Below are 27,481 nucleotides of genomic sequence, written 5' to 3'. Positions count from 1 at the left end.
ACGGCATTTTTCTTGTATCCTGTCTCCGCCATCTTGAGGTCTCTAAACTCCCACCTCAGAACCTCTTCCAGATGCTTGCCTAGCAGGACCCAGCTCCTCCATTCTTGGATAAGACACACAACAAGTTGTCCTGGGTGATGGATGAGGTAGGTCAGACCCCTGGCCAGGGAGGATATGCCTGGCTTGCTCTCTATGGAACCCCCATGCTGCCCTCTGGGGATTCCTAGGGCCCATCCGGGAATCAAAGAGGAAGGAATAAATGGGGAGGTGAATTCCCAATAGGTAACTGTGGGGTGCCCTGGGGTTAAAAATTGGCTCTTAGGTGCCCTCGTTTCTGTATCTGCATAAAGGGCACTCTGGAGCTGTGAATTGCTGAGGACATTTGCAACCACCTTTTGGGGAAAAGAACAGATGGTCTGCACAAGCCTAACAGCTGGAAGCTGAAGTTTCCCAGCCCAGGCGCTGCTCTTGGAGACAAAGTCCATCAGACAATAAGGGAAAACAAACTCCCCTGCACAGCGTGGGAAGTTACCCAGCAGGTGGAGCAGCAGAGAGCCTGCCTGCCCAAGTTTCTGGGCCAGTGAAGAGGAGGTTTGGATCCCGGCCACTCCTGAGGCCTGCCTGGGAACTTGTGGGGACCAGGGGGGGCGGATTCAGTGGCCTGAGGGCATTCCTTCCATTCCTGACTCCTGTCTGTGGCATTGGCATGCACTTACCCCAGAGGACTAATCTCTGAAATGGGAAGATGACCCTCACCTGGGCTGAGATGGCAGGAAGGCAGATGTATTCTCCAAGAATGTTTGGGTTTTAAGTGGCAGAAAGACAAGTCAAGCCACCTTAAGGTAGAAGGAAATTACCTGGTATATGTATATATGTATATGTGTATACATATATATAGTTTAGGTATGAGGTGTCCCCCAAAAGCTCCTGTGTCCCTGCAGGAATGTTCTCAGGTAAAGCGATCAGATTGTGACTGGTATAACCTAATCAGTCCATCCTAGTTTGAATGGACTGCCTGGGTGGTAACTGTAAAGCAGGTGGGATGTGGTCTGGAATTGTGGCTCAGTGGTAGAGCACTTGCCTGGCATGTATGAGGCCCTGGGTTCAACCCTCAGCACCACATGTAAATAAATAAAATAAAAGATCTCTTGGCAACTAAAAAAAATATTTTTTTTAAAAAAGCAGGTGGGATGTGGCTAAAGGAGGTAGGTCACTGGGGGCATGCCCAGAAAGGGTTGTTCTTCTGGGGGTCCCTTCCTGACCCTGGTGTAAGATGAGCAGCTTCCTGCCCCATGAAACCCCCAGGCCTGTCCCCCATGATGCTCTATTTCATCTTGTGCCCAAAGCAATGGACTTGGCCTATCATGGATTGAACCTCTAAAACTGTGAGCCCCAAATAAACTTTTTGTCTTCTAAGTTGTTCTGGTCAGGTATTTTGGTCATAGTGACACAAAGCAGACTAAAACACCAAGTAATGTACAAGGTCTGGGGCCAAGCTCTGGGTGTGCACACCTTGTCCAAGCACTCCACCTGTCTCTGCAAAGGGGGATTTGTTTTGCCTTTGACAGCTTGGCCCTCAACTCTCCCAGTAGAGGCTGCCTCACCTACCCCTTAACAGCTAGGAGACCCAATCATGGAGAAGTTTCATTACCTTCAGTTCCAGCTGTAGGTCATGTAGCCTGGCTTGGGTCCCATGCACATTCCTAATTCTGTAGTCAAGATGACAAATTACTGTGATTGGCCAGACTAATCATGAGTTCATGTCTAGAGCTTTGAATGGGAGGTTGGGGGTATTCCAAATCCACAAGAACCACATACAGTGAGCAGAGTGAGATGTGTCATCAAAAGAAAATGGAGCCGGGCGCAGTAGCATACATGTGTAATCCCAGCAGCTCAGGAGGCTGAAGCAGGAGGATCAAGAGTTCAAAGCCAGCCTCTGCAAAAGCGAGGTGCTAAGCAACTCAGTGAGACCCTGTCTCTAAATAAAATACAAAATTGGGCTGGGGATGTGGCTCAGTGGTTAAGTGCCCCTGAGTTCAATCCTTCAGTAAAAACACCAGCAGACCTATTTCCTCTCTACCCACTATCTGGAGGTCCCCAGTTTTATGCCCCAAAGAAGTTGCCCCTTCTCTCTTAACTACTCAAAATTCTGCCACCCATTACAGATGGAAAAGAGATTATATATCTGGAGATTAAACTCAGAAGTGTTCTACCACTGAGCTACATGCCCAGCCTTTTTTTATTTTTTATTTTGAGATAGGATCTTGCTAAATTGCCTAGGCTACCTTGAACTTGTGATCCTCCTGCCTCAGTCTCCTAAATCACTGGGATTATAGGCACATGCCACTTTGTCAAGCAAGGTAATTTATATTAAAATGTCAGTGGCTCCCAGAAATGTTAAAACATGTTTGTGACAGAGGCTGTCTGGAAAAGGCAAAGCCTCAATGGTATTAGTGGAATCTTCTGGTGGACTTCAGTGCAGTGTGGCAAAAGGACAGGAGATCTCTGGGGAGACTTCCAAGTACTCAATAAATCTAGCAGCTCAAAGGCAACCTGGGAGGTGAGAGCAACCTCCTTTCCAGTTCATGTCTCCATGTAGAGCAGATGGCCCTCCCAGGCACATCTGAGCTTCTGGCTCTGTTGTCCTCTTTCTCTGAGGGATCTGTCTGTCCCCTGTCATCCTATCAGTTCAGCTCTGTTTCAAAGCTGTTGTGTAGGTATGTATTCATCAAGCATGATTTTTTTTTTCTTTTGGTGATGCTGGGCATTGAATCCAGTGCTTCATGCATGCTAGGCAAGCACTGTACCACAGAGTTACATCCTCAACTCCAAGCATCTACCACTCATTTTTTTAAAGATGGAGGTCTACTCTTATGGATTAATTTAAGATGAATTGTGTGTAAGAGGGTCAGAGGGAAGGACCAGGAAATAAATGGGTCAAGTTAGATCATTAGAATAATCATCAACCTGCTGGGTGCAGTGGTGCATGCCTGTAATCCCAGCAACTGGGGAGGCTGAGGAAGGAGGGTTGCAAATTTGAAACCAGCCTCAGCAATTTACTGAGGCAACTCAGTGAGACCCTGTCCCTAAATAAAATATAAAAAGTGTTGGGGATGTGGCTCAATGGTTAAGTGCCCCTGGGTTCAATCTCCAGTACCAAAAAAAAAAAAAAAGAAAAGAAAGGAAAAAAAAAAGCATCATCAATCATTAACCTGCTTTTCTATCCAGCCACAGTGCATCTACTCAACTACTCTCCTAGCCTTGTACCCATTTATCCACCTATCATTCACCCATATACCCACCTTTCCATTCATCTGTCTGACCACCTATCTGTGTACCCACATTCCTAATGACTGCTAGAGATCCAGCCTTCTGTGCACACTGGAAGCACAGATGTGAGCACTATTCATCCCCTGCCCTTGAAGCCCTCCCAGTCTAGCAGGAGAGATATCCACACATATATCTCTCAGCATGATTCTGTGATCAATGCTGTGGGCATTCCAAGAACCATTTGATTATGACATTGACATTTTAACTGAGTGCTGACAGATATGTCAGTGTTTTCTAGGAGACAAAAGGAGGAAGGACATTCCTGGAAGTGGGCACAGTATGGGTAAACCTTGGGATGTGTAAAAGAGAACAAGTAGGGGGCTGGGGTTGTGGCTCAGTGGTAGAGTGCTCGCCCAGCATGCATGAGGCACTGAGTTCGATCCTTGGCACCATATGAATATAAAATAAAGATATATGTCCACCTACAACTAAAAAATAGATATTAAAAAATAAGTTTTTAAAAAAAGTGAACAAGTAGAGTTGAAGCATGGGATGGATAGAGGGCTGAGGCATAAGTTGAGTGGGAAGCTGAGTAGGGGCCTTTAATCCCTGACTCTGAGGAGCATGGATGAGTTTTGAGCGAAACAGGCAGCACCTAGAGAGTGTAGCCAGAGGCTCAAGGTGGCCATCAGGTTCTCATTCCAGATTCCAAGGATACATATGTGCCAAACTGCAGCCTACAACTCAAAGAAACAAAAAGACCTTAAACCTCAAGAAAGAGGCCATTCATAGGAACCAACTCAAAGATGGATGGACAGGGGCTGGGATTATGGCTCAGACGTAGAGTGCTCACCTAGCATGTGCAAGGCCCTGGGTTCAATCCTCAGCACCACATAAAAAAAATAAAATAAAGATATCTGTCCACCTATAAGTAAAAATTAATTTTAAAAAGATAGATGGATAGATGGACAAGTGGGTATGCAGATGAAATCATGTGGTCAGGAGCATCAGACATGTGCATCCCAATGTACCTGGTTCCACAGGGCTTGGGGGCTCACAGAATACCCAGCCATATCCCCCAAAGGAACAGAACCATAAAGTCAAGGCCTCTCCTAGCTGGGGCTCTAAGAATTTCTTAGAGGGCAGCCCCTTCTGAATTATCCTGAGAATAGCTGAATTTGGATTTTAAGAAACTACCCTAGGCCTCCCTTAGGAACACTGTTGGATCCATCAGAGGAAGCTCTTTCTCTCTCTCTTTCTTTCTTTTTTTTTTTTTTTTTGAGTATCAGGGATTGAACTCAGGGGCACATGACCACTGAGCCACATCCCCAGCTCTATTTTTTATTTGATTTAGAGACAGGGTCTCACTGAGTTGCTTAGCACCTCACAGTTGCTGAGGCTGGTTTTGAACTTGTGATCCTCCTGCCTCTACCTCCCCAGCCACCAGGATTATAGGTGTGCACTACCACACCCTGCTCAGAGGAAGCTCTCTTTCACAGAGAGAGAGAGAGCTAGAATAGTTGAGAATGTGTCCCAGGAATAACACCCTGGCAGGGAACAGGGCTCAGTGACCCAGCCTCCTGCCCAATGCTGCCAGGCTTCCAGGTTTCATGCCTGGTCAGGAAAAGCCCTCAGCCTTGACAGCTAGTGCAGGCAGGTCTTGGGGTGCCAGAGGAACTTGAGGCAGAAGATGTTGTACTGGGAGGTCCTGGGGTGCCAAGTGCTCTGGGGAAATCCCAGGTAGCTCTGAAAGAAAGGGGGAAGCAGACTGCAGGTGGGGTGAGGCAGGAAGCCTAGGGAATGGAGCTGCAAGGTGAGAAGGGGCCTCAGGGTTCCTCCCAAAGCCAGACAGTTATGTCACAACCCTGTGCTCTCCAGGCAGGGAGATGCCAATAGCACCCACCTGGTCCTCGGCCCTGCTATTGGGCTGGCTGATGAAGTCCTATAGTAAATTGACCAAGCATCACATAGAAGCTGAGTGCAATGCACTTTCTGCAGTGGGGTGGCCTAGGGAGACAACTGCGCACTACTGGGAAAAAAGGCTTATGAAGAAAGGGCCTGGTCAGGGCGAGGGAACCCCAGAGGCAGGAGGTGGGAAGTTTCTTCCAATTCAGAATTGAAACAGAGCTTGAAGGAACATGGCACCATCTCCAAGATGAGAAAGGAAGGGAGGGCATTCCAGGTACAGAGCATGGCAAAGACAAAGCAGGGAGGTATAAGAAGGAAACCAAGGAAAGGAATCGAGGTCTGCTCCTGGCTACAGTGTCTGTGAAGGTGTAGGCTTCAAGACACAGAGCTGCTGGACAGGGAAGATGAAGCTCCTTTGAGCTGAGACTTCACAGCCTGAGCCTCCTTAAGGGGTCATCCCCGTGTGAGGATTCTCTTAACCTCTCACCTCCATCTGGGATCTTATTGCCTGATTCTACAGGAAGAAAGCTGGGAGAGAATGAAGCCATACTTGAAAGATGAGCATGTGCACGTCCTGCTGGGCAGTTCTGTGGCTGGTGCAGGGAGGACACTGTCTTGGTCAGGATGGGCTTGGGAATGGGACCTGTATCTGCTGGAAGTATCTCACGTTGGAGTCAGTGGCCAGTTTCCAATTCCCACCCAGCAACTAGCTCACAGTGGGACTCTGAAGAAGTCCATCTGTCTAAACCTCAGTTTCTCCATCTGTTTACTGATGCTCTGGGATTGAGGCTATTTAAATGAGTCTGTGGACCAGAAGTATCCATAAATGGGGTTCCAATGAGTCCTTGAACTTGTAGCCAACTCTGTAAGTGCTGCCAAAGCCTCCAGCCAAAGAGCCCTAGCTACCACTGTGTTAATAACATCCTGGGCACTGTGTTTTCCTTTTTGTTCATTGAGAGATGGGTTCTTGATATGTTGCCCAGGCTAATCCTGAATCTCTGGGCTCAAGTGATCCACCTGTTTTAGCCTCCTGAGTAGCTGCGATTGCACACTACCTGGCCTGCACCCAGACCAGGTGAGGGTTTAAGGAAGAAGGGATTCCATTTGATCTGGACAGGAAGTGGAGGTATGTCTATGATTGGGTATCTCAATAAGTCATACAGGAGGTACACTAGAGAGGAGATTTAAGCTGTAATTAGCAATGAAGCTGCATATTAGCTAGGTTGGGGCTAGGAATGTAGCTCAGTGGCAGAGTCTTTGCCTATCACGCACAAGGCTCTGGTTCAATCCCCAGAAGCACAGGAAATAAAAACAGGGACAAGGCTGGGGTTGTGGCTCAGTGATGGAGCGCTCACCTAGCACATGCAAGGCGCTGGGTTCAATCCTCAGCACCACATAAAAATAAATAAATAAAATAAAGGTATTGTGTCCAACTATTTATATATATATATATATATATATATATATATATATATATATATATAAAACAAAACAAAAAGGCATATTAGCTGGATTTGGGGGACATTTGGTCATTTTTTTTTTGGCTTGGAAAATGTTCATGTGTTTGTGCTAAGGTGAGACTGCAGGCTGGTGCCATGCATGGTAGTGTACACCTATAATCCCAGCAACTTGGGAGGCTGAGGGAGGGGAATCACAAGTTTGAGACCAGCCTCAGCAACTTAGTGAGGCCCAAAACAACTTAGTGAGACCCTGTTTTAAAATTTTAAAAAATAATAAAAGGGCTGATGATGTGGCGCAATGATTAAGCACTCCTGGTTTCAATCCCTGGTACCAGAAAAAAGAAAGATTGCAGGCTGGTCTTATTTTTGTCTTGATTCATTACAATTAAAGCAGTCTGGTCTGATGCTGATGTTTTGTGAAATTGTTCAACAGGAAGACAGTAAGGCCTAGCTGTGGGTGCCAGTACAAGCTTCCAGCTTTCAGGAGGCTGATTTTCTCTTTCTTAGTGTGTTGCTGAGAAATAGGCTCTCGATTTGCACCAAATTTCCTGGGAGATCTGGGATCTCACAGAGAAGCAAACAATTAATCTTTACAGCTGTGTGTTTGGGGTGTGTGTGTGTGTGTGTGTGTGTGTGTGTTGCTGGGGATGGAAACCAGGGTTGCGTGCATTTACCAGGCAAGTGTGGTTCCCCTAAGATACACGCCCAGCCCCAACAGGCTTTGAGTCACATATATCAACAGGCTTTGAGTCACATATATCTAGCCTATCAACAGCTTATCACATCTGAGCTTCAGTTGCTGCTTTTGTAAAGTAGCAAGCTCCTATGGCTGCATGAGGTCCTATGGAGGGCAGAGCCACCAGCTGAGTCTCCAACAATGTGAAATAAATCACTCTGTAAAAACCAGTCTTTGTGAAATTAAATCCCTCAATCTTAAAACCAACATGGACTATTGGATGGCCACAAGAAAGACTGGTTTCTTTTGTGAAGAACAGCTTTTCTTCTTCTTTGTGCTTTTTTTATTTGTTTATTTATTACTTATCTTTTTTTTGGTGCTTTTTTTTTTTTTTTTTTTTTGCTGTTGGGGATTTAACCCAGGGCCTTGAGCATACTTTTTTTTCCCAAAAGACCTTTTATTACACTAATGGAAGAGAGTTTGGCATCTAACAAAAATACATTTTTCTCTTTTGCCCCAGCAATCCCACTCAGCAATTTACTCTGAAGAGACACCTCCATCAATGTGGAAACACATATGCACTAGGTTATTCATTACAGCATGTTTTTTTTTTCCTTTTTCCTTGGCTTTTTTGTTTATTTGTTTGTTTGATTCTTTTTTGCAGCATGGTTTACAATGACAAAATAGTGGAAATAATGCTAGTTCCTACACACAGGGTAGTTGAAGAAACTGTAGAACATTTACACAATGGTGTCTTATGCAGCTATAAAATGATTGAGAAAGAAATCTATGAACTGACATGCTGTTGATGAAAGAAAGCAAAGTGCAAAAAAGTGTGTATGAAAGACAGGCATGGTGGTGTGCCACTATAGTCCTAACTAATGGGGAGACTGAGGTGAGAGAATTGCTTGAGGCCAGCTTGGGCAACATAAGGAGACCCTGTCTCAAAAAAATAAGTAAGTAAGTGAGTACATAAATAAATTTATAGTATGCAAAGATGATCTAAGAAAATATACTTGTATTTGCTTATCTTTACAAAAAGAAACACAGGAAAAATAAAGCAGAAACTATTGAGATTGGTTCCTTGAGAGTAATGGTCAGGAGGAGTGGGCTGGGATGTGGCTCAGTGGTAGAGAGCTTGCCTGGCATGCACAAGGCCCTAGGATTCAATCCCCATCACTGCAAAAATAAATAAAGAAGAAAGTGGTTGGGAGTGGGATGGGAGAAAGGGGAAAGAGAAGTGATACTTCTCTAAGAATACTTTTTGGTCTAGTTCTGACTTTTAAAACCATCTCATTGTTTCACATACTTTAAAAATAAATAAAATTGACAAGAATTGGAGAAAGTTGCTGTTAGTGGGAAACTAAAATGATGCAGCAGTTATGAAAAACTGCTTCCTCAAAAAAATAAAAATAGGGGCTGGGTATGTGGCTCAATGGTAGAACGCAAGTTAAAAATAGAACTACCGTATGATTCAGCAATCCCACTACTGGGTATATATCCACAACAATTGAAGTCAGGATCTCAAAGAGATATTTGCACACCTGTGTTCATAGAAACATTGTTCACAATGATAAAAAGGTGGAAGCAACCCAAGTATCCACTGACAGATGACTGAATAAACAAAATATAGCATATACCTACAATGGAATATCATCCAGCCTTAAAAATGAAGGACACGTGCTACAACATTGAGGAAACTTGAGCACTTTATGCTAAGTGAAATAAGCCAGTTACAAAACTACAAATGCTTTATGATTCTATGAAGTGAATAGAGTAGTCAAATTCTAAGAAAGTAGCAGGGCTTAGTGGTGCATGCCTCCAGCCGCTTGGGAGGCTGAGACAGGAGAATCCTGAGTTCAAAGCCAGCCTCAGCAACGACGAGGTGCTAAGCAACTCAGTGAGACCCTGTCTCTAAGTAAAATACAAAATAGGGCTGTAGATGTGACTCAGTGGTTGAGTACCCCCTGGGTTCAATCCCTGGCATCAAAAAAAATCTTAGAAAGTAGAGTGGGGTTGCAGGGACTAGGAGCAGGTGGAATGGGGTGTTAGAGTTTAAGGGAAGTCAGTTAATTTGGAAAGATGAAAAAAGTTCTGTAGATGAAGGGTGGTGTTGGTTGCACAACATGAATGTCCTTAATGCCACTGAAGTGTACTCTTCAGAACAGTTAAGATGCTGGGCACAGCGATGCACACCTGTAATCCCAGCAGCTCAGGAGGCTGAGGCAAGAGAATTATGAGTTCAAAGCCAGTCTTAGCAACTTAGCAAGGTCCTAAGCAATTCAGTGAGACCATGTCTCAAAATAAAATACAAAAAAAAGGGCTGGGGATATGGCTCAGTGGTTAAGCACCCCTGGGTTCAATGTGTGGTACAAAAAAATATGGTTAAGATGGTAAATTTTGTGTTAGGTTTATTTCACCAAAATTTAAAGAAGTATGCTCATTGAGGCTGGGGATGTGGCTCTATGACAGATCACTTGCCTAGCAAGTACAAAGACCTGGGTTCAGTTCCTAGGACTGAAAAAAAAAAAAAAAAAAAAACTTGTGCTCAGTGAAAGAAGAGAAAGGTATACAGTAATGCAGGAGGCTGAGCCAGGAGGATCACAAGTTGAAGGCCAACCTCATCAATTTAGCAAGGCCCTAAGCAACTTAGTCTGACCGGGAGTTCAATCCCTAATACCCACCCTCTACTCTCCAAAAAATGGAAGGGAGGGAGGGAGGACAGCTCTTCCTTACAATAAAAGTTCACTATACATGTTTTTTTTTTTTTTTTAAATCATCATTTGAAACCAAACTGAAGTTCACACTGGCTCTCCCACAGAGCTACTTGTTATTTTTCATTTATTTTGAGACAGGGTCGAACTTGAGATCCTCCTGCCTTGGCCTTCAGAATCATTGGGATTACAAGCCTGTGCCATTGTGCTTAGAAATTAGTACATGTTAATTATACAAAAGAGTGAGATTCATGGTGATGAGTTCCCACAGTTGTATCATTTACTTTGATAGTATCTGTCCTCCTCTCTTTCTGTCACTTCTGGGCAATTTGCTCTACTTGTAAAGAGTCAATTCTTGTCCTTCCTTCCTTCCTTCCTTCCTTCCTTCCTTCCTTCCTTCCTTCCTTCCTTCCTCCCTCCCTCCCTCCCTCCCTCCCTCCCTTCCTTCCTTCCTTCCTTCCTTCCTTCCTTTTCTTTCCATATAGCAGGTATTGAACCCAAGGGCCTTAAACACTGAGCAACATCCACAGCCCTTTTTTAAAATATTTTATTTAGAGACAGGCCCTCTCTGAATTGCTTAGCACCTCGCTAAATTGCTGAGGCTGGCTTTGAACTCATGATCCTCCTGCCTCAGCCTCCTGAGCCACTGGGATTACAGGTGTGCCCAGCTAAAGCATTAATTATTTATTTAAATTTTATCAATTTATTGATGTCATGCTGGGCTGGGGATATAGCTCAGTTGGTAGAGTGCTTGCCTTGCATGTACAAGGCCCTGGGTTCAATCCCCAGCACCACACGCACACACACACACACACACACACACATACACAAAAAATTTATTTATATGGTTCTGAGGATCGAACCCAGTGTTTCATTTGTGCTAGGCAAGCACTCTACCACTGAGCTACAGCCCCAGCCCTAAGCATTAATTCTTTTTTTTTTTTTTTTGGCAGGGGGTATACCAGGGATTGAACTCAGGGGCACTCAACCACTGAGCCACATCCCCAGCCCTATCTTGTATTTTATTTAGTTGCTCAGTTGCTCAGCGCCTCACTGTTGCTGAGACTGGCTTTGAACTCCCAATCCTCCTGGCTCTAAAGCATTAATTCTTAACAACGGGATCTACCTTAGATTTTACCTCCACCTAGAATTGTATTTACTACTTCCTAGTGGATTTTCTGACATGGATGCCTCAGTAAATGTCACAGACTGAAATAAAATAAAATAAATCATCATTTGGCCACCATCAGAGTAGTAATTGAGGCAAGAATCACCAAAGGTTGATAAGCTTTATTATTTATTTATTTATTGTGGTGCTGGGGATTGAACCCAGGGCCTTGTGCATGTAAGGCAAGTACTCTACCAACTATATCCCCAGCCCCTTATTTGATTTTTGAGACAGGGTCTAGCTATGTTGCCCAGGCTGGCTTTGAACTTCTCAGCTCAGGTGAGATCCTCCTGCCTCACCCCTTTGAGTAGGTATAGGTACATACCACCACACCTGATTTTAGATGCTAAACTTGTAAGTGGAAGTTTGAGAAAAAAAAACTGCATAGTTACATAGTTTCAAAATATCTTGGCCAGCAGGGGTGACAGCCAGACCCTGTCTCTTAAAAAAAAAAAAGTATCTCTAAACTAGGTAGTGGCCTGTAATCCCAGCAACCCAGGAGGCTGAGAGAGGAGGATAGCAAGTTCAAGGCCAGCCTCAACAATTTAATGAGGCCTTGTCTCAATATGGAAAAGGGGTGGTTTACTGGAGATATACTCAATGTTAAAATGCCCCTGGGTTAAACACCCAGTACCAAAAATCATCATCATCATCATCATCTATAAGATACTAATGGAAATATAATGTAATGTAAATGGAAAATAAAACTAGGTGCAGTGGCACACACCTATAACCCCAGGGACTAGGGAGGCTGAGGCAGGAGGATCACATATTCAAGGTCAGCCAAGTCAATTTAGCAAGACTCTGTCTCAAAGAATACAAAAGGCTGGGGATGTAGCTCAGTAGTAGAATCTCCCTGGGTTTCATTCCTAGTCCCGGAAAAAAAAGAAAAGAAAAATATATCTGCCATAGCAAAACCTGAAAGCCATTACTTTAACCAAATGACCAAAACTAATACCAACAATTTGGGGATTAACCAATACCTTGTGCCTCCTGATACACTAAAAACACAGTGTCTGCGGCTGGGGCTGTAGCTCAGTGGCAGAGTGCTTGCCTTGCATGTGTGAGGCACTGGGTTTAATACTCAGCACGATATAAAAATAAACAAAATAAAAGCATGCTGTCCATCTACAACTACTAAAAAAAAGAAGAAGAAGAAGAACACAGTGTCAACTCTGTGGAATTCCTGCCCAAAACCAAAATACATAATCTGAATCTAATCATGAGGAGACATCAGATAAACCTACAATGAAGGACATTCTTCCTAAGAACTGACCCGTGTTCTTCAAAAGCAACAAGATAAAAAAAACAGAAAAGTCAAGACCATGAAAGTTAAAGGAAGACTTAAGACCTGCTAACAACACAAAGCATCTCTTTACCTAGGCCTTCCTTTTGACATAAAAGGACATTATTAACTGTGTGGGCGCCTGTAATTGGTTCACTAAGGTGGGAGGATCACAAGTTTGAGGCTAGTCTGGGCAAATTAGGAAACCCTGTCTCAAAAAAAGAACGAAAGAAAGAAAAAGATTGGGGATGTAGCTTAGTGGTAGATGGCCCAGGTTCAATCCCCAGATTGGGGGGTGGGGTGAGAGGGTAAAAGAGAAAGAGAGAACAGTTTGGGGGTGTAGCCTAGAGGCAGAATACTTGCTTAGCATTCACAAAGCCCTGAACTCCATGCCCCCACACCTAAAAAAAAAAAAAAAAAAAAAGACTACATTTCTCTCCAGTTGCCATTGGTGTTTCCAAGCCAAGAATTGCTAATCCCACCCTTTTGTTTAACGGAAAGGTACACCACTGGGTGAGTGGGCATGACTTCCTTCACTCCATAGAGACAGGCATTAATCTTATTAGAATCTGTTTTCCTTAGCTCCTTGAGTCAGGGTGGTGTCCGGTTTGACCTGGCCTCCTCCTCCCCTCCTCATCAAAGCTAAGCACCCCTAGTACCCAGTAAATTCTCCTTTGGAAAAGCAGGCCTTTCTTAGGGGGCCGGATGGGGCGGGGGGTGTTGTGGACAAAGGCCCTTCAGCCTAGAAATGAAATGTAATGCCCAGAAGCTGCAGGGTAGTGTGGACAGCAGGTGCTGAAAAATCCTTAGCGTAAGAGTACATAGAGCCCGATACAGATCTTTGTTGAGGCGACTGTAAGTGCTTTATAAATTCTCCCTTTCTAAATGCTCTGTATTGGCTTTCTTTTACTGCACAGGAGCACTTACTAATCGCTAGGGTCACCTTCCTTGCGGGATCGAATCTGGTGGGGAATTAAGCAAGCAAATCAGTTATCGCTAAGACAACTGCCCACAGTTAGCCTTTAGGGGAAGCGCAGGCGCCTAGTGTGTGCTCACAGGTGACACTGTCATTACCCATAAATGTTCCTGGTCGGCCCGGGGGTAGGGAGGATTGGAAATCCCTTCAGTTTTCTCATAGGTTGGGAAAGGATAGACTTAGGCTTATTTTCGCATTTGTGAAACCGGACACACAGGTGTTGAGAGGACATGAGTGGGCGAGCATTTGGGGGAGAAGGTGCTTGCCCTCCTCCCTCTCCCCATTTTTCCCCATCTCAGTCCCCAAGGATCAGAAATTTGTCCATTCGGAAATTCAAGGGAGACCAGAAAACCTCCCGAAGCGAAATATTCCATGGCTCGAACAGCAACAGGCCGGAAAAGTGCGCGCGCGAACATTCTGCGCGCCGACGTCCTCCAGCGCCCCGCGCCCCGCTCCCCTCTACCAAGCTGCTCCTCCTTCACTCGATCCTCTCGCTCCCTCCTCCTGATACCCGCCCCCACCCGTTCCCCGATTGGTTGATCCTGGCGGCCGGTCCGCCCCGGGATTTAAAGGGCCCGCTTCGCCGCGCCGCCCTGGGAGCCGCTGCTGGTCCTGGCCTTGCGGCCTGCGGGGAAGGCTGCCCGGAGGAGGAGGCGACGGTGGCAGCAGCGGCGCGTCCCCGGCCCCCAGGACCACGGCTTCCTTTCTGCCAGGTAGGTTGCTAGTAGTGTGCGTGTGGCTCTCCTGCTCCCATCCTGATCCGGCCTCCCCGCGAGATCTGTAGCGCATGTCCTGGGACCCCCTTCACATCACCTTTCCGACTTCCCCTCCTGCTCTGTCCCCTGCCAAAACCTACACTTCCCTGCAGTCCTTGAATGTGGGCAAGGCTTTGTTGGTGGCCTTTTGCCGGGTGGGGGTGAGATGGGGCACGCGGAGGATACAGGACACCCCCCATCCATACAAGGAGAGATGCACACGGCCCCAAAGTGTCACAGAATCCCCCTCTCTGCCCTCCACACAGAGCGACTCTATCTTGGAAACCAAGGAGTCCCCTACCCCCCTCCCGCCCCATTTGATATATGGGCCTAGAATGCACATCATTCAGTCATCGCCTCAGACCGGACGGTTCACAGCATTCAAGACACACGGGTCCTTCATTCACCGCAGGTCACAGCTGTGTGTGTGCACTCAGAACACTCACCCCCCACACACAGTTGGTGGCTCAATCTGATGTACCTGATGTTCACATCCTCTCCCAGGCTCCCAATACTAGCTGTGGAGTCCACAGCTCCCAAAAGTGCTCAAGTCCATCCCTTGAACACGGGTGACCCCATGGACATCCTGCTCCCTCTGTGTTCCCCCTTGGCAGATTTATCCATCTGTCTTTCCATCCGTGGGGGTCTACAATGGCCACCTTCAGCCGTCAGGAATTTTTCCAGCAGCTACTGCAGGGCTGTCTCCTGCCTACAGTCCAGCAGGGCCTTGACCAAATCTGGCTGCTTCTTGCCATCTGCCTCGCCTGTCGCCTCCTCTGGAGGCTTGGTAAGTGCCTGCCACACTGTGTGCCACCACACCAGATGATATCATATCTGCCATGTTCATCCATAAGCCACACCTTACCCTGCCACATCCAGCCAGGCCAAAATAGGTCCCAACATGTCTAGCCCCATCACATTCCACCAGACCATTCCCCCTTCTACCAACCACATCCTACTCTGCCCAGCTACCCCAAGCCACACTAGGCCAAGCCACATCCTATTATACCAAGCCATGCCCTTTAGTATTTCTGGATTCTATGATTCTGGAAAACTGAGGTTCTTGGTATCCTGAAATGTCTACATTTCAAGATTATAAAATTCTGGAATGCTGATGTTGTAGGGTTATGGAATCCCAAAATACCATGTTTACAGGGTGTGGAGGTTTTAACAAGTTGAAATCCTCACATTCTAGGCTTCCAAAATGTTGGCATTCTGGATTTCTATAATCGGGACCTGATGAGATTTCTGGATACTAGGATTCTGGAATGTTTCCAAAATCCTAGCAGACTTGTATCCAAATGATAAGGTTCCAAGTCCCTAGGTTCCTATAGGATGCAGAGTTGTTTTTGGAAATCTGAGATTCAAAGGGTCTACTCTTTTTTTTTTTTAATGGATGTTTTAATCCCCCTAGATTTTTTATTATTGTTAATATTTTGTGGTGCTGGGTTTGGAACCCAGGGCCTTGCACATGCTAAATAGGCTCTCTTATCACTGAGCTACATCTCAGCCCTCCTAGGTTTATTATCTAGACATATTTCAAAGCTACTGAAAAGTTGGAATAATACAATGAACTACTCATCTATCACCAGATTCTCCAACTGTTAACCTTTTGCCACATTAGCTCCCTCAACCTATCTTTATCTCTCTTCTGTCCGTCCATTCATCTATCATCTTCCTGCATCACTTGGATAACTTGCTGATATCATGACACTTCACCCCCAAACCCTTCATTGTATAGCCCCCAAGAACAAGAATATCCTCTCCCAAACCACAGCCTCAATCATCACCCCCCGACAATAATATTACCCAATATAAATTGATATTTGAATTTCTTCTGGGTCCCCAAAATGTCCTTTATAGATTTCTTTTCCTTAAACCCAGGCCTTGCCACCTTCTTCAGCTCCTCAATATCAGCCTCGGGTCTTCTCCAATTCCACCACATTCCAACCTCCAGGCCTTCACCCAAGCTTTGCCCTCTGCCCAGGTCCTTCTCCCCTCCCTACCAATCCACCAACCTTCCCTTTCTTGTTCTTTCTTTCCCTCCCTCTTTCTCTACCTCTTTCTCCCTTTTTCTCTTGTTCTCTCTCCCTCTCCCCTGAAGGGTTGCCATCCTACCTGAAGCATGCAAGCACCGTGGCAGGCGGGTTCTTCAGCCTCTACCACTTCTTCCAGCTGCACATGGTTTGGGTCGTGCTGCTCAGCCTCCTGTGCTACCTCGTGTTGTTCCTCTGCCGACACTCTTCCCATCGCGGCGTCTTCCTCTCCGTCACCATCCTCATCTACCTACTCATGGGGTATGGGTGTGCATTCTCATCCTCGCCCTGTTGGCAGGAGGGTACCTAGGCATCCGATGAAGTTGTCCAAGATAGGGAGGGCACGGAATTTTGAGTAGAAAGAAAAGGGTCTGGGATAATTGTTCAATGAGGAGGCACCAAACAGGGAGGATGTGGAGTATTCCTGGAGAAACATGCTTAGGAGATGTGTCTTTTCATGAGGTGGTACAGGCCCGATTGGGTGTGGGTTTCCCCTGGAGGAGGGAGCCTAGGGGAATTTTTCCTCCAGGAAGTTGTACAGAACAGGGGAAAGGGGAAGGCAGAACCCTCTCAGCAACTTGGTCCCCCCCACCCCCGTGGTATCAGAGGCCATGGGGGTTGTGGGGCCAAGACAAGCACCTTTTTTTCTTCAGTGAGATGCACATGGTGGACACCGTGACATGGCACAAGATGCGAGGTAGGTAGCCCTGCCCCAGCCTTCCTGTCCTCTCCATGACTCCTAACTGCCCCCACCCTGGGTCTCTTCTTCTCCACTTTTCTCCTTTGTCTGCTGCCCCATGATGTAGACCTCAGATTCCCTTGTGTCTATGTCTCTTTCTACCGTGTTTTCCTGGAGAATCTGCTGGGTCATCTCATGTATGTGTCTGATGCTTTTGAGTAAGGGTGTCTGCCTGTCTTGGGCCCACTTACCCAGCAGTCTGCCTGTTTGGCCCTATGCCCACCTACCCATCCTTGTATCCGCCTTCTCCTCTCACCGGGTGTGCCCTGTCCCTCCATGCTGACCTGCTCTCTTGCCCATCCACTTGACCATGGGCCCCACACATAGGGGCCCAGATGATTGTGGCTATGAAGGCAGTGTCTCTGGGCTTCGATCTGGACCGGGGCGAGGTGGGTGCAGTGCCCTCACCTGTGGAGTTCATGGGCTACCTCTACTTCGTGGGCACCATCGTCTTTGGGCCCTGGATATCCTTCCACAGCTACCTACAGGCTGTCCAAGGCCGCCCACTGGTGAGGTCCTGGGAGGATGGGTGGGCAGGGACTGTGGGGGCCATCACTGGACAGTGCTCACTGAGCCTTAATCCCCACAGAGCCGCCGATGGTTGCAGAAGGTGGCCCGGAGCCTGGCGCTGGCCCTGCTGTGCCTTGTACTTTCCACTTGTGTGGGCCCCTACCTCTTTCCCTACTTCATCCCCCTTGATGGTGACCGCCTCCTTCGAAAGTGAGCATGATCTTTGAGGCTCCTGCCCAGCAGTGAAGGGGTTGGGTAGGGGCCTGGGGTCTCCCCACCTCTGATCCTATCTCTTAATGCTTCTCTGTCTGTCTTCTGTTACTACAGCAAGAAACGCAAAGCCAGGTAAATAAGGGCAGGTGCTGAGGGTGGCGGGGGGCTGACTAGGGGTGGGGGCAGAATCTAGGACCAATTGGTTCCAGAAATTGGAATGTATCTGACTATATACCCCATGACTAGACAGAGATCGGATATCCATCTCTAACTGTCCATTTGACCAAGATTGACTCTGTGACTCAGTGTATGACTGACACTCTGACACATTACTGTGTCTGGCTGTCCATCTGTTCAGTTCTTTCTCCATTCAAAGGAAGTTACATGACAAGTTTGTGTTCATTGGTGACTAACCTGTCTGTGACTCCAGGTAGAGGGATGCATAGTTTGTTTGCCTATGGCCACTGATCCCCTGAATATGGAATTCAGAGTTTTGACTGTGCCATTGTCGATGACAGAGTGTGTAGCTGTCATTGGACAGGGTTAATCTAAGTTCATGACTCCTGCTGGCCTATGACTCTGGTATGTGCCTCTCTGTGATTGATCCTGCCTGTGTGTCTGCCTTCTCTGACTGCCTGATATTGTCTAACTGAGAGGTCATGACCAATCATGAGCCTGCACCTGCACATAGGACACACTGTCTGCCTCTGGTTTGTCCAGGACTGGATTTACTCTCTGATTATATGCCTCCCTCCCCCATTCACTGGCTGCTAATTATGTCTGATGCCGATGAATCTCCAAAAAGTCACTTGACCAGTGTCATCCAGCTGAGCAGCCAAGCATTAATCCCAGGACTTATTTCAGAGCCTATGCTTTTTCCAGTGCAGGATGCTGCCTGTTTTTGACCATCTGATCGTAAAACTGCCAGCGTGTATATGTGTGCGTGTACATTGAACAGTTGACTGTCTCTAAGACTAAGGGGTGGTTTTTCTCGTTGTTTGTTTGTTTTGACTGTCTTGTGGTCACTGCAAAGCTGGAAGTCTGATAACGTTTGTGTCTGATGTTATGACTGTTTTAGGATACAGGGCCATGCCATATCATAGGTCATGTCATGCATCCGTTTAAGTTGCATGAAAACAGCCACCTGTCAGTATTTGTCTGTGTATCTGCCTCTTTTGCCACTACATTTCTGTTTTGTCTGTGAACATCTCAGGCCAACCTCCAGGGTCTCTCTGACTCTCTTTTCTTTCTTCTCTGCTCCCTTCCTGACCCCTGGGGGCCCTAGGGGCACCATGGTAAGGTGAGTCCACAGAGCAGGGGAGGGGATGCTGACAGATGGTGGGGTATCCTGGCAGGGCCTGGGCATGATGCCTCTCTCCCCTGCCCCTTTCTTCCCAGGTGGCTGCGAGCCTATGAGAGTGCTGTCTCCTTCCACTTCAGCAACTATTTTGTGGGCTTTCTATCCGAGGCCACAGCCACGTTGGCAGGGGCTGGCTTCACGGAGGAAAAGGATCACCTTGAATGGTGGGGAGGGCATGGGGGCCCCTTCTCCTACAGGGTGCTGCCTAGAGGAACTGCAGGGAGGAGGGAGGGGACTCCCAGGGGAGGGAAGAACCAAGACAAATGTGTGGTATCCAGATGGACTGAGATCCCAACTGGATCTGCATGTCTCTTGTCTACAGGGACCTAACAGTGTCTAAGCCACTGAATGTGGAATTGCCCCGGTCAATGGTGGAAGTTGTCACAAGCTGGAACCTGCCCATGTCTTACTGGCTAAATAATTGTGAGTCATCAAGTCACCACTCCAGGGGAGTTGGTAACCCTAGCCCTTTCACACATTTATGTAACAAATATTTACTGAGCAATTACTGTGAGTGGGCACTGAAGATACAGCAAAGACAAAAAATTCACAAGGGACTGGGGTGTAGCTCATTGGTACAGCAGTTGCCTAGCATGCCCAGGCCCTGAGTTCAATCCCCAGCACCACACACACACAAAAAAGTCACAAAAATCCTTACCCTGGTAGAACTGGCATTTAAGAGGGAAGCAGATAATAAAGAAGAGGGGAAAAAATAACACAAATGGTTTAGTTGGTGATAAGTGCTCTGGTAAAAATTCACAATAATAATGCAGGTAAAGGTAATCCAGGTGACAAGAGTAGGGGGCCGTACTGCAATTTAAAATAAATTAGCCAGGGCAAGTCTGAATGAGGACAGGACATTAGGACATTTGAACAAAGACCTGAGGAAGGTAATAGAGCAAGGAATGTGGATATATGGGAGAAGTGTGACAGATGGAGGAAACAGCAAGTGCAAAGGCCCTGAGGCAGTTTGTTTGGTGTGTGGGGAATAGCAAGGTCACTGCAGTGGAGTGTTAGGAATGTGGCTCAGTGTTAAAGCTTCCACTTAGCCTGTGTGAGGCCCTGCGTTTGATCGCTAGCACTGAAAAGAAATAAAAATAGGTTATTGGGGTAGGCACAGTGAATGAGGAGGCCAATGATAGGACATGAAGTCAGAGAGGTCCTGTAGGACTTTGTGAGCCACAGAGAGAACTTTGGCTTTTTGAGGCACTCAATGGCAGGGCTCTTCATAGAGGAGGGCCATGGGCAATGTGTTAGGTTCCTGCCACTGTTAGCAACCCAGACTAGCAATGGTGGTGGGCAATGGCACAGAGCACATGGAGAGGAGAAATCAGATTCTGGATATATTCTGAAGAAGGAACTGACAGGATTTGCTAAATCTCTAGATGTGGGAGTGGGGAAAGGCAGATGGAAGGTGATTCCAAGTTATTTTACCCTGAGGACCTGGAAGGGTGGACTTGGCATTGACTGACCTTGGGAAGACCATGGGATAAGTATGTTGGAAGGGAAGATCAGGAGCTAGATTTTAGATATGTGGAGGTGGAAGCCATCTTAAGGACTTTATCCTGGGGTACCAATAGATTGTGGGTATCAGGGCTTTCTAGGAAGGACAGGGGACTCTCCAAAGAACCTTAATCTACATCTCTCCCTGCCAGATGTTTTCAAGAATGCCCTCCGCCTGGGGACCTTCTCAGCTGTGCTGGTCACCTATGCAGCCAGCGCCCTCCTTCATGTGAGCAGGGCAGAACAGGATGGTGGGGGGATGCATCGTGGGGGTAGTAGAGCCGCCTCCTCCTCACTTACCTCATTGCCCTTGGGTCCCCAGGGCTTCAGCTTCCACCTGGCTGCAGTACTCCTGTCTCTGGCATTTATCACTTATGTGGAGCATGGTGAGTACAGAGCCTAGTTAGCAGACAGATGGAATGTTGGTAGGAAGCTGGAGCCACTGTCCCCTGAGGCTAAACTTACCCCTTATCTTCTGCACTGTCCCAGTCCTCCGGAAGCGCCTGGCTCGGATCCTCAGTGCCTGCGTCCTGTCCAAGCGGTGTTTGCCAGACTGTTCACACCGGCATCGCTTGGTGAGGGTTCAGCCTGGGCAACCTTGTGCCCAACGCTCCCCCTCAAAAATGTCACTTATGTCTCCATCTTGTACCTGTCTCAGAGTGTCCAGCCTACTGTTCTGGTCCCGGAGCCATCCCCATAACTTCACATCTATTCACTGGCATCTGTTTCTCTAACAGGCATTTATTGAATACCTGCTGTATACGCACCTGCCATTCATTCCTCCAAGGAACATTTATTAAGCACATGCTAGTTCTAGATGCTGGAGACACAGCAATGAACAAAGCAGGCCAAAGTTCTGGCCCTTTGGGACAAACATGTTAATAGGGGAGACAGTAAAATAAAAATCAGTGAAGTCTAATAGTTTGTCAGGGGCCACGGGTGGTGGGTCATGCCTATAATCCCAGCAATTTGGGAGGCTGAGGCAGAAGGATTACAAGTTTGAAGATGGCCTCAGCAATTTAGTGAGGCCCTAAGCAACTCAGTGAGATCCTGTCTCTAAATAAAATACAAAATAGGGCTGGGGATGTGGCTCAGTGGTCGAGTGCCCCTGAGTTTAATCCCCGGTACCCAAAAATCAATCAATCAATCAATCAATTAATTAAAGGATGGGGGGTGTGGCTTAGTGGGAAAGTGCCCCTGGGTTCACTCTCCAGTGCCAAAAAAAAAAAAAGTTTGTCAGGGTATGAGTAGTGCTAAATGTAAGGGAAAAGGGATGGGAAGTATGCGGGGTGTGATTTCCATTTTAAATAGGGAAGTTAGGGTAGGAGAAGTCCTCCTGGGTGTGGTGCCTTTTGAGTTTTAAGTGAAGGAGGAGAGGGAGGGAAGCACTCCGGGTAATGGGAACACCCAGTGTAAAAGGCTCCAACACAGGTGCAGGCCTGGAATCCTTGACAAACACTGAGAAGGTCAGGGTGTCTTGAGCAGAGTAAGGAGGATTTGGGTGGGGAAAATATGGGCTCTCTAGGTTATGGTGGTATTTGTTTTTGTTTTGTTGTTGTTTTCATTCTGTTTGCCAGAAGAAATACAGACAACTCCCATTCGTCTCCTACCTGGTACCAATGTTCATCACCATAAGCCCCCAGTTCAAAGTCCCACCATTTTTGCTCCTCTGCCTAAAGGCTCGCATCTCCCCCAACCTGGATGCTCTCATGGTTAACAGCACCCTTGTCCTTGGATACTTCTGAGCTCCCATAAGAGGCCCCCTGAACCATCTCTTTCCTATCTCGGGGTACATGGACATCTTCCTTCCTGGGACTCACAGTGCCTTGTGTGTCCCCCGGGGCTTTCCTGCACAGGTGGAGGTGGGGGACAGTGAACAGGTCCAGCTGCCAAGTGTATCCATTTGTCCCCCACAGGGCCTGGGGGTGCGAGCCTTAAACTTGTTCTTTGGGGCCCTGGCCATCTTCCACCTGGCCTACCTGGGTTCCTTGTTTGATGTTGATGTGGACGACACCACAGAGGAGCAGGTGAGGTGGGGGCCCTTTGTTGGGGGGTGTGAATCAGGGATGGGATTTCCTTTTCGTGGACAGAGCAGGAAAGCAGGCATGAGCTCTGCAGGTCATGCTTCTTAGCTTCTGCAACAAGTGCAACTTGTTCCACCTTTCCTTTTGTCCCACAGATTGAGTCACACTGTCGGTTCTTTTCTTTGAGTAAAGGGTGCAAAATCTGTTTACTTATTTTCCTTATAAAATTCATTTTAGGGCTGGGGTTGTGGCTCAGTGGTAGAGCACTTGCCTAGCATACCTGAGGCCCTGGGTTTGATTCTCAGCACCACATACAACTAAATAAAATAAAGGTCCATTGACAACTAAGAAAATGTTAAAAGGAAAAAAAAATTAAAAATAAAATAAAATTCATTTTGTAGAGAGTGTAAAATCCAGGTTTCACTTTTTTTTTTTTTGTTTTACTTGTGTTTTCATTTTTGTGGTACTGGGTATGAACCCAGGGATGCTCTACCACTAAGCTACATCCCCAGTCCTTTTTATATTTTGAGACACTGTTTCACTAAGTTGCTGAGGCTGTCCTCAAACTTGTGATCCTCCTGCCTCAGCCTCCTGGGTTGCTGGGATTATAGACAAATACCACTATGCCAGGATTATTTAACTTTTTAAAAGATTTTTTAGTTTTACACGGACACAATATCCTTAATTTTTAATACCTTTATTTCTTTTAATTTTTTGTTGTAGATGAATACAATATTATTTATTTTTATGTGGTGCTAAGGATTGAACCCAATGCTTCACACATGCTAGGCAAGCGCTCTACCACTGAGCTACAGCCCCAGTCCCAATACCTTTATTTCTTTTTGTTTTTAATACTTTTATTTCACTTATTTATTTTTATGTGGTGCTGAGGATCGAACCCAGGGTCTCCCACGTGTGAGGCGAGCACTCTACTGCTAAGCCACTACTACAGCTGCCCTTTATTTCTTTATGTGTGATGCTGAGGATTGAACCCAGTGCCTCATACATGCAAAGCAAGCGCTGTAATGCTGAGCCACAACCCCAGCCCCAATATCTTTATTTTGTTTATTTATTTTTATGTGGTGCTGAGGTTAGAACCCAGTGCCTCACATGTGTGAGGTAAGTGCTCTGTTACTGAGCCACAACCCCAGCCCCTCATTTAACTTTTTAAAAAGTATTATATTTTACTCAGGTTGAGCGTGCAAACTCCAAATTCTGTTCCTTAAAAATTTTGTTTGCTGGGCATAGCGGTATGTGCCTGTAGTGCCAGCTACTGGAGAGGCTCACTTGATCCCAGGAATTTAGAGGCTAATTTGGGCAACATAGTGAAACACTGTCTCAAAAAAGTTACATTAAAATGTTTATACTATTTTAGTTAATGTTGAGTGCAAATTCAAGATATTACTCTTTTCAAAATTGAGAACAGGGGTTTGGATTGTGGCTCAGCGGTAGCTCGCCTAGCACCTGTGAGGCCCTTGGTTGGATCCTAAGCACCACATAAAATAAATAAATAAAATAAAGATATTGTGTCCAACTACAATTAAAAAATAAATATTCTTTAAAAAACTAAGAACAATTTTAAAAACAGTGTTTATTCAAATGACTCTTGCAGAATCCAGATTTTGGTTCCTATTTAAATTTTTAACAAAAAATAAAACTTCATTTTTTCCTCATTAAAACAATTTTTAATTTTTATTCAGGCTGAGTGTGCAAAGCCTTGGTTTGGCTTCCTTTTTATTTTTATTTATTTATTTTGGGGGGGGTACCAGGGATTGATCTCAGGGGCACTTAACCATTAAGCCACACCCCCATCCCTATTTTGTATTTTTTATTTGGTGACAGGGTCTCACTGAGTTGTTTAGCGCCTCACTTTATACTGAGGCTGGCTAATAACATTTTTTGTTTTATTTTTATTTCAATATTTTAGGGCTGTGAAGCAGGAGTATTGCAAGTTCGAGAGCAGTTTCAGAAAATTAGCAAGGCCCTAAGCAATTTAGTGAAATCCTGTCTCAAAATTTTGAAAAAAGGCTGGAATGTAGCTCAGTGGTAAAGTGCCCCTGGGTTCAAACCCCAGAACCACCCCTACCAAAAAAAAAAAAAACCTCAATATTTTAGGGCTAGATGTATATCTCAGTAGTAGAATGATTGCTTTCTCCAGGTAAGGCCCTGGGTTTTATCTTCAGCATTGGAAAAAATAAAAGCAGTATGCAATATATTTATATTTACAGGGAAAAGTCTTTCTTCCATGCTCTATCACTTGCCCTCTTACAAGTAATTACTTTTATTTTTATAAAAATATACTTCCAGGGGCTGGGGATATACCTCAGTTGGTAGAGTGCTTGCTTGGCATGCACAAGGCCCTGGGTTCAATCCCCAGTACCACACACACACACACACAAAAAAAAAAAAAAAAAAAAAAATCCTTCCAAAATTCAAGCATATCAAGCAAATATAGAAATATATGTTAATTATCCCCCCCATTTTTATCCTATACATAACACATGAATCACTATTCTGCAATTTTAAAAAATCTTTCACATCAGTACATAGTGTCCTCATCCATTTTTTTCCATTGTGGTGATGCAACAAACTTTAACATGTCCCTAATTGATGGACACTTGGTTATTTGCAGTCCTTTCCTATTGCAAATGACACTGCATCAAGTTGTACCCATTTGGAATCACACAAATGTAGACAGATCTGTTTAGGATATATTCCAGAGAGTGTCAATGGAGAAGTTATCTTTTTGTGTTCCCACCAGCAATGTGTGAGTGCACCTGTTACCCCACCAGCAGACTGCCTCTCAGACATTTTGGATATGTTTGCCAGTTAGGAGTAAGAAAGATTATGAGAGGCTTGGGCGGTAGCTCAGTGGCAAAGTGCTTGCCTAGCATGCGTGAGGCACTGGGTTCGATCCTCAGCACCACATAAAAATTAACAAATAAAATAAAGGCATTCTGTCCATCTACAACTACAAAAAAAAAATAGAAAAAAAAAAAGAAGAAAGATTATGAGCGCAGTGGAGCACTCCTGTAATCCTAGTAGCTCGGGAGGCTGAGGCAGGAAGATTGTGAGTTCAAAGCCAGCCTCAGCAACAGTGAGGGACTAAGCAACTCAGTGAGACCCTGTCTCTAAATAAAATACAAAGAAGGGCTGGGGATGTGAGTCAGTGTTTGAGTGCCCCTAATACCCCTGGTACCCCACCCCACCCCAAAAGGAGTAAGATTATGAGTGAAGCTGAGCATTTTTTCATATCCTTAAGTCATTTTATTTTCCCTTATGAGAATGGCCTTCACACCTCCTTTGGTAATTTTTGTCTTTAAAAAAATTATTTCTTGGGGCCTGGGATTGTGGCTCAGTGGTAAAGCACTCGCCTAGCATGTGCGAGGCCCTGGGTTCGATCCTCAGCACCACATAAAAATAAGATAAAGAGGGCTGGGGTTGTGGCTCAGTGGTAGTGTGCTCACCTAGCATGTATGAGGCACTGGGTTCGATTCTCAGCACCACATAAAAATAAAGACAATAAAGTCCATCAACAACTAAAAAATTTTTTTAAAAAATAAGATAAAGATATCGTGTTCAACTACAACTAAAAAATAAATATTTAAAAATATTTCTAGCAACTTTTTATATTTAGGTAGAATATAAGTCAGAGAGTAGAATTACATTGTCTCATTTTGAAAATATTTTTGGGGTGCTTCTACAGACCAAACTCAGGGCCTTATCATGCTAAACATACAGTCTACTACTGAGCTACACCCTCAGACTCTTAAAATAATTTTAAAGTAAGAAAATAAAAAACTATATCTGGTCACCTTTCATGTGTATGTACTCAGGTACTTCTATCACTTGGGGATACTATGGAGTCACAGAACATCCTTGGGTAAAGGATGGGTTTTCCTGAGACCCTTTTTGTCCTTGTTGAATAGAACCATCACCTATTTCTCTCCCACAGGGCTACGGCATGGCATACACTGTCCACAAGTGGTCAGAGCTCAGCTGGGCCAGTCACTGGGTCACTTTTGGATGCTGGATCTTCTACCGTCTCATAGGCTGAGGCATATGACCCTTATAGCCCCTCAAGACTCCTCCTCAGAGTGCCAGCTCTGATGGGGGGTGAGAGAAGGCCCTACTCCTGGACCCGTCTCCATTCATGACACCACCCACACACCCCTACACACACACGCACACACACACACATTTCCATGCCTGTCAATCCCCACCCCACCACAAGGCGGGAAGGGGGTGGTCCCTGTTAAGGCCTAGGGGTGGGGGATACATGGGGAAGCAGAGAGGGGGAGATGCAGGGCTTCCCTGCCTGCCTTCTCCCTTTTTATATACAGTTTGTTATTGTCAAATAAAAGTAGAAATACACAATAGGCTCTTTCTTCACTGGTCAGATGTGAATAGGAGTGTGAGGAAGGGGGGTACAGCACAGATAAAGGTTTAGAAACTGAAAACCATGTAGAGGGAGCAGTTCATAGTTAATTTATGATTGTTGGTGATGGGTCCAAGGATGGCAGTGTCCTGGTCCTGCTTGACTTGAGTGGAGTGAGTACAGATTTTATAGCAGAATGTAGGGGAAGTCTGATACTAATTGGCCGGAAAACAGGGATCCCTGTTCTGATTGGTTGTTCTGGGACAGATGGGAAGGAACGCACGACAGATGAAGGGTTGACGCTTATTGGTCCCTAGATCTGAAGGTTGGGGGTTCTAATTGGGTGAGTCTGAATTGTGACTGGGAGCTTGGTTTGGGTGTCCAGGGTTAGCGTTATTTCATTCTGGTTGGCTTTTTAGAATTGGCTCAGTTGAGGGTCTCCATGCCAATTGGCCAGCAGGACCGAGAGGCCTGGATTCTGATTGGTTCTTCTGACTTGAAGTCGG

The 27,481-nt window shown here is 45.8% G+C and overlaps 1 protein-coding gene and 1 long non-coding RNA gene across 8 annotated transcripts; both read left to right on the top strand.

Moving 5' to 3' along the window:
• Window positions 1-1,416, top strand: LOC139703361 (uncharacterized). Its single transcript, XR_011705739.1, has 2 exons — window positions 1-146; window positions 351-1,416. It is a non-coding gene; the product is annotated as an uncharacterized lncRNA (long non-coding RNA).
• Window positions 1,417-14,040: 12,624 nt separating this feature from the next.
• Porcn (porcupine O-acyltransferase) lies at window positions 14,041-26,974 on the top strand. 7 transcript variants are annotated; one of them, XM_027952313.2, is made up of 15 exons: window positions 14,041-14,170; window positions 14,827-14,999; window positions 16,317-16,509; window positions 16,902-16,945; window positions 17,315-17,496; window positions 17,577-17,707; window positions 17,825-17,842; window positions 18,996-19,010; window positions 19,109-19,234; window positions 19,393-19,493; window positions 20,726-20,802; window positions 20,896-20,959; window positions 21,063-21,148; window positions 22,490-22,600; window positions 26,553-26,974. In XM_027952313.2, exons 2-15 carry the CDS (start codon window positions 14,864-14,866, stop codon window positions 26,652-26,654), a joined length of 1,386 nt encoding a protein of 461 aa, XP_027808114.1. In that variant the 5' UTR covers window positions 14,041-14,170; window positions 14,827-14,863; the 3' UTR covers window positions 26,655-26,974. The 7 variants fall into 7 exon arrangements, with proteins under 7 accessions (XP_027808114.1, XP_071462507.1, XP_071462509.1 ...); XM_071606406.1 differs by lacking the exon at window positions 26,553-26,974 and adding an exon at window positions 22,151-22,362 and having other exon boundaries at window positions 22,490-22,579; XM_071606408.1 differs by lacking the exon at window positions 14,827-14,999 and having other exon boundaries at window positions 16,388-16,509.
• The last annotated feature ends 507 nt before the right edge of the window (window positions 26,975-27,481 follow it).

The sequence above is a fragment of the Marmota flaviventris genome, chromosome X, assembly GCF_047511675.1.
Source record: "Marmota flaviventris isolate mMarFla1 chromosome X, mMarFla1.hap1, whole genome shotgun sequence".
Lineage (NCBI taxonomy): Eukaryota > Metazoa > Chordata > Mammalia > Rodentia > Sciuridae > Marmota > Marmota flaviventris.
This window is presented reverse-complemented; position numbering and strand designations above follow the sequence as displayed.